General features: G+C 32.5%; 1 protein-coding gene across 1 annotated transcript; it reads right to left on the bottom strand.

Annotated features, from left to right (window-relative positions):
- Nucleotides 1-3,568: 3,568 nt before the first annotated feature.
- Nucleotides 3,569-6,162, bottom strand: LOC106778430 (kinesin-like protein KIN-5C). Its single transcript, XM_014666387.2, has 7 exons — nucleotides 5,978-6,162; nucleotides 5,689-5,859; nucleotides 4,817-4,940; nucleotides 4,519-4,680; nucleotides 4,311-4,418; nucleotides 3,816-4,139; nucleotides 3,569-3,707 (listed from the first exon to the last, which is right to left on the bottom strand). The coding sequence occupies exons 2-7, from the start codon at nucleotides 5,796-5,798 to the stop codon at nucleotides 3,615-3,617; spliced, it is 921 nt and encodes a 306-aa protein (XP_014521873.1). The 5' UTR covers nucleotides 5,799-5,859; nucleotides 5,978-6,162; the 3' UTR covers nucleotides 3,569-3,614.
- Between the last annotated feature and the right edge of the window lie 1,022 nt (nucleotides 6,163-7,184).

Here is a 7,184-nt window from a genome sequence, read left to right as displayed (position 1 = left end):
AAAAGCAAGATAATTCTTCTTGCTCTTTTTATTTACTACCTCATTTATTTACAAGTATGTCTTATGTAACTTCCTTACCCCTTTCACTGGACACAAGGGATGCATCTGCAACAAGAACTGCTTCAATTGGAAGACGATCTGCTGGAAGGGGAGCTTCTGCATCAGGTACAAGGGCTGCATCTGCAACAGCTGCAAGGGGAGCTTCTGCACCAGCTGGAAGGGCTGCATCTGCATCAACTGCAAGGACATCAGGAAGAGATGCAGGGGCTGCATCAACATCACAACCTGAAGGGGATTCAAGTATGCATGAAGGTGGAAGAAGAACATCCTCAAGACAGGCTGGACAAATTATAGGGTCTCAAGCAAGTTGCAATTGATTTCCTAGTGTAGGAATGTGACTTTTTGTACTCAATCTGACCCACTTAGGGAGACCATTAATAGTGGGCAGAGTATTTTTTGGACCACTTATTTGTCATGTACATTAAAGTAGTCAGGACCACTAGCTATTGTTGACTGAATTATTGTGTTATTTATAGTGCTCTGGGACCACTTTTATATTCTTCAATGCAATGTTAATTAAAGTGGTCAAGGACCACTTTTATATTGTGTTATTTATAGTGCCCAGGGACCACTTCCTTACCCCTTTCATTGTGCTTTATTGGGTGCTTTTTTCGGTGCTGGAATGTCCTGTATTGATTAAGCATTTGGTGTTGTACTGAATTCGTACCAAACACATTGTTCATTGAATTTTGTTTCAGTGATGCTTTTATTTATACTTAGCAGGTTCATTGTTTAGGTGGTGCTTTTATTTATACTTATCACAACCACATTGTTTAGGTGCTGCTAGAAACTATATGCTAGAACCAATATGTTAGAACCAATTCTACAATTAAAATAGCACCTCCATTTACAATAACAGCCATATTGCAGAAGGTCACTTTTATTCCTGTTATCAAGTTGCACCTAGTTCTTAAATGATAACCCTTCTTTAATTGCTTTGGCTATAGCTGAAACACTAATTATCTGTAATTGCTTTAGTTGGTGTAGGCTAAAGTCTTCTGCCATGGCTTGGTTTTGTGATTCAAAGTGTGCTTCATAATGTTCCTTCTAGTGTCTTTATCAATTTTAAAGTGATGTTTCAGAGTCATATTGTGTGATTACAGATTAGTTTGAATCCTCTGTTGATTTTTGGTGGATGAGTTGGAATCAATTAAGTGATTAAGAGCAACTGATATGGTCAAATTTTGATTTATATGTTTTTAGCCTCTGCTGGCTACTAGAAGAAGTCATAATTGGTAAAATAAAGTTGTTCCAATCAACATTTTGAGTGTCTAAATTGATTTGTGCAAATTTGTCATTCCAAACCACTAATTTTTGTGTTAAAGAGAAACTCATACAATGAAATTTTGATATGAAAGCTTTTAGCCTCTGCTGGCAGTTTGTACATGTCACATTAAGTGTCCAAACTCGTTTGTGCAAAATTGACATTTAAACCATCAAAATTTTCAACATTTTTTCTGATAAGTTACAAAATTTGGTGAATTTGTGCTTGTTGTGATTATTGCATCAGATTACATCTTAAATTGGTAGTAAAAGCTTGGTTTAGTTGATTAGAAAGAAGTGCACAAATCAAATTTAACCAAAACAGTCTGCATTGTAAAAAACAAGTGAACTAGTGCCAATTTTAAAAATTCTGATGCATACTTTTCAGCCTTTCTCTTAGGCATTTTGTCAAACACTTTTGCCTAGTTTAAAATTGGTTTCGAATTAGCATAAGCTGCAACTTATACTTGTTTCTTGCTTTTTAAATCCACTCTAGAGCCTTTCTTAAGATCATTTTGAGTGTCACATTTCTTTGGAAACCTTTTAATTGATTAATTTCATTTGCTTGAAAATTTGCACACAAATTGTTTGACAAAATTCACAGTTGTGTTGTCTGGTTCAGCAGTTTATATGCAGCAGCAAAATTGAATTCTCTAGTTTCATAATTGAATTCTCTTGAGGAAACTATAGAGAGGGAAGTTGTCATGCCCATAGATCATATGATGCTCCTGAAAAGGTACCACAATCAGCTTGACCCTTTACAATTTAGATTTGTATTATGCATATTAGTGCTGCTTTTGACGCTTCAGTCACAACTTCACCCAGTTCTCTTTTGAATTTTCTACCATAGTCAATAATACTAGTAAATTTTGTATAAGTTGGCACCCTTCAACAAAACCCTATATCCCCAAATTCATCCATCTATTCACACGAAAACAAAGAGGAAAATGAAGTTACGTGCCCAACTACACCAATGCCCAAGAAGGTGATATCCAAGCTTTGACCTTCTTTCGACCTCGTCTTTGCTCAAAGTCTTCAAACCACACTTTGCAATGAACCTAATAAAGCAAACTTTACCAATGTTGGATTAACTTTGCATTTAAAATGTAAGAACACGTGGCAAGCGTTACAAAACAAAACTATAAACCCACGTGGACAGAGACGTTAGCTAGCTCACCAGATTTTTAATGGTGTTAGTTTTGGAGAACTAAAACCATAGTTTCCTTAAATTGGAGGACTAAAATGTATTGAAAGAGGGACTAAAACCAAAACAACTTCAAAGTATAGGAACCAAAAACATATTTAACCCATTTTTTAATTAAAAAATAACTAATTTTAAAAAACAATCAAATAAAAATAACCATAATTAACTTTATTTATTTTGTAAGCATCTGAATTTAAGTCTATAAATCAATGTCTATCATTAATTGATTTTAAATTAATATTTACTTTTAAATTAAACAATAACTTTAATGAATAGGTAAAACTTCNATAATTAATGTTAAANATTATTTTATATTTTAATTTACAAACAAATTATAATAATTTATTAATAATAAAAACTATTTTATATAATAATAATTTTTAATTTATGAAATAAAATTCAATTTATTCAATATAAATACTAATTATTTTTTTGTCCTATATATTTAACTATTTTCTTATACGTGTCATAGTTCTAAATCCAATCAACTCAGACTATGAAATAATATACACAAAATGTGAATTTAGTGCAGTTTTCGTTTCGTTTATGTCCCTATTTTTCTACCTTCCAAAGTGAGTTAGAAAAAAGAGAAAACAACAACATCCATGTACAATCAGTTGATCAATACATGATGTGCTCTTTTTGTTTTATATATTTGTTAGTGGTTAGTTGTCCATCAAGGTAATATGCATAGACGTATGAATAAATTAATATATATACTTTCAAAATTAAATTAAAAAGTTTAATTTAATTCCTAGTTTCTTAAATAAATTGGTTTTCTCATTCACCAATAAATAAATAAATAATTATTTCATATATTTTCGAAAAATAGTACTCTTATTTATTCTTCTCTCTGTTAAGATTATTTGATATAAAAAAACATGACTGCTTATTTTCTGAAATCGTTTTATGTTTCTGTGCTGCTTTCTTTTCTTTTTCTTGCCTAAGGAGTTAGTGTGAAATTAAAGAACTCAAGTGAAAGTAGTGAAGCAAAGTGCATAGAGAGGGAGAGGGAAGCAAAGTATTATTTTGCGAAGGGTCTTTAGAATCTTTTTCTGCTTGCACGCAGAAGGCCTGCCATTTCCTTTTAGCATTTATTGGTAACAATATCACCCATTGAAGACAACATGTCCAGGACTTGTTCTTCATTCCGTTTTCCTAAGACCAACAAGCTTTGAGTCTGCAAGCCGAACATCATTTGATTTCTATATGAACGATAAACTAAACTGACAGGAACATAAAATTTCACAACCACCACTCAAAATAAAAAGAACAATCCAAAACTGACCAGATCCATTTGTCGCCGAATGTGATCAGAATCTAAACTAGTCATATTAGCAATAAGTTTCTCTTTATCCGATTTTGATTGCTCAGAATAGAATAAGCTGTCCACATCAGATGTCAACAACCAGAACCATCTTCCAAATAATACTTGTTGGTGCAAAGTTAGAACCTCGTAAGCTTTTTTAAATTCATCAATGCTCTTCATTTGCACTGGGTCAGCCTGTGATGCGTAGTCTTTAAGCTTTTTTGATTCTTCAAAAAGCTTATCCACAAATTCTTGAGAGCGCTCGGAGATATCCTTTATTTGTTCAAGGCTGAGATTGAATTTCTTTGATTTACAATACAGAATAATATAACAGTCAGAAGAAGATAAAATAGCCATCAGTCTGAACACAGAAAAATAGAAATTATAACGGTTTTGTACAGAACAGAAAAGAGAAGAGCATAAGACGTGACGATTTAGTTTAGAACTAACAGAAGGAAAACTTGAAGCACATACATTTCGTAACTCGCTCGCAAAAACTGCCAATTCACCCTGCTGAGTTGAAAGGGAACCCTGAAGATCATCAAATATTGAACCAGCTTCGGTAGCCTCGGATGCAAGAAACTATTTCATCATGAATTATAGTTTTATATTAGTACTAACATTGAAAAGCTTAGAAAAAAGAGCACACCACTGGCTAAAAGTTGAAACAAGTAAAACATACTTTTTCGATTGAATCACCATTGGAGGATATAACAGAAGTAAGTTCCTCAAAGGCAGCATCAGAGTTCGCTTTATGCAAGCGCACGACATTTTGTACTGCCTTGATATGAGATATATACAAGGACCTCAGAGATGTCACTTTCTTTTTAAAATCAACATCGGCCTACAGTAAACAAAGAGGAATTAGAGGATTTAGAGATAAAATATAACAAGACACGCACAAATACGGGAAAAGCAAGGATTTCAATAAGACCATGAAAGAAAGACAAACAACAATGTTGGATTCTTTATGTACCCACCTTATCATGAACGTCCAAAAAAGAATGACAGATTTTATGCTTCTTCACACCTTCCAGATGTTCATTCTGTTCAGACAATGACGGTGCAACAGTGCTGCAAAGAGAACCAACAAGGGAGCTCTGCCTGGTAATTGTTCACTACTGTTATGTGAGTTTAACTTATATTCTCTGCCTATTAATTAACAAACAGATAAACAGGTTAATACAAAAACCGAGCAAAGAATAAGTCATACCAATTTTCAAAAATAAGGAAGCATTATCCTGAAGAGATTTCTCCAATTCTAAAACACATGCTTGATGATGCAGTGCCTTTTCTAGCACACATAATTAACATAATCTCATAGGGCCAACAGAGAGGAAGAATTGAAAAAATGTGAGTACACTTTGAAAGAGAAAGACTTCATTTTTGAGGAGAGAAAAGCAGATATGCCAAACACATGATCATGTTCGATCAATTTTTCTTATTTAATAGTCCTCTAAGATTTTTGAGACACTTGAGGGCCAGAATACGGAGTATATAGGTTACGTTTTTTAAACTAACAATCTCTTCCTCCAATCCCTTCACAAGAACTCCACCTTTACCATCCTCCATGAGAGGCAGCTGTTTTTTCAGCTTCTCCTCCAAAGAAACCTTAGAAATCACCTCCGGGGCAAGCAAATCAGTGATCTCTTCATTATACATTTCCAAAAAGGTGACCTTCACACTATACTCTGCATTCTGGTCCTAAAGTGTGTCAAAAATATGCTTGACAGCCCTGGGAATGACTCCAGCTTTCGGAGGTAACTCTCCATTGGGACCACTGTGTTTTAGAATAGTCAAATCAAATTACAAAGATTGCTCATTAACATGCAGTCACATAAAATCAACACACCTCATAACATCATAGCATACATTGGCCCTTTTGCACTCGCCTTCCATAGTGTAGGTGTTCCTCGTACAAGTTTGACCATACGGTACAATTAAACCCCTCAAGAACTTCATTAACTATCGGAGTAACAGCTTGTTCATAAAGATCCTTTTGCCTAGTAGAAGGACATAAAACCTACACAGAGCAAAAGTGAACATATTTCAGATTTGCAATCCCCCTGAAACCTACTTCACTTCTCACTATTTACTTTTCAAAGTGAGATTATCAAACAACAGAAAACTGTGAGCAATACCTTATCGAAGGTGAAAACCCTATCGATGTGCTTGCCGGCAATACTCTGACAGACGGCGACTTCTCGTTGCTCCGTAACTCTTCGTCACTGAACGGCCTGCGATAAATCAAATTGTGGGGTTAGAGTTGCAGAACGCTAAAAAAACGAAGAAAGGAAGGAAAATGGAAATGGAAATGGAACGGCATGTTTTGATTATTCGACTGAATTGGACAATCCTAACAATCAGTTCAAAATCTTTTTTACTTTTTACACCTCCATAATTTCTTTATGTTACAGTAACATACTGAAATTAATCTTTTAAAAATTTAATAATGTCAAAAATATTATCTTATGTACATATATTAAAAAACCTTTCACATTACTCTTTTCGAAACATTTCAAGAAATTTTGATCCTGGAATGAAAATTTTGAAATGCATTCAAAATTTAATTGACTCTGGTTAACTTTAATTGCTTTTAATTAATAATTTTAATTACAAAACAAATTTCCTAGAATTCAAATTTATTCCAATAAACTTTCATTTTATTTTATGTAATAGTTTTTTAGAAGGTTACGAAACGAGCAATGAGAACGCACCATGGCATTCCGAAAATATTTATATGATGTTTTTAGATATTAAAAACAATGTATAGTTATAAGAATAATTTAATAAATGTGATGTATTTTTTTAAAGTTAAGAAATTATTTTAGGTTGAGAAATTTAAATCTCACTTTTATTTAAGATGTTTATGAAAAAAGATAAATAAACACGAAAACGTTTTTTTTTTTACTTCCATAAAACAAAGAATTTACCAAACATGTGTTCGAGACTATCAATTTCTCATATTTATTCGATTTTTTCTTTTTTTCATAAACTATTAGTTGTTTAATGATCATTCATCAAATTTTGAGAACTAAATAACTGTGATGCGTTAATTGCTTAATTGTCGAAATATATGCATAAGGCTAGTTTGAAAATAACAGTTTAATTAAAATATTTTTGAATAAAAACTTACCATGAAAAGGTTTATATGATCTTAAATTCAGTAAACTTGAAAAAATCATTATTGAAAATTTAAAACTAATTAAATAGTTAACAAGTTTGCAATTTCAGTTCATGTACCGAGTACGCGAACATATATACCCTATAAAATAAACAATATAAATATATATATATATATATATATATATATATATATATATATATGTGTGTAAATATATATCAATA

Source organism: Vigna radiata, unplaced genomic scaffold, assembly GCF_000741045.1.
Source record: "Vigna radiata var. radiata cultivar VC1973A unplaced genomic scaffold, Vradiata_ver6 scaffold_337, whole genome shotgun sequence".
Taxonomy (NCBI): domain Eukaryota; kingdom Viridiplantae; phylum Streptophyta; class Magnoliopsida; order Fabales; family Fabaceae; genus Vigna; species Vigna radiata.
Note: the sequence above shows the minus strand (reverse complement) of the source record. Positions and strands in the feature narration are given on the sequence as shown.

Bases quoted from the DNA above. Each gene is read 5' to 3' on its own strand.
- LOC106778430 (XM_014666387.2), bottom strand. From the start codon at position 5,798: ATGAAGTTCTTGAGGGGTTTAATTGTACCGTATGGTCAAACTTGTACG. The intron at 4,140-4,310 runs GTATGTGCTTCA...TGTAAATCAAAG, and splicing joins TTGCGAGCGAGTTACGAAAT to AAATTCAATCTCAGCCTTGA. The intron at 3,708-3,815 runs GTCAGTTTTGGA...TTCGGCTTGCAG, and splicing joins TTCGGCGACAAATGGATCTG to ACTCAAAGCTTGTTGGTCTT.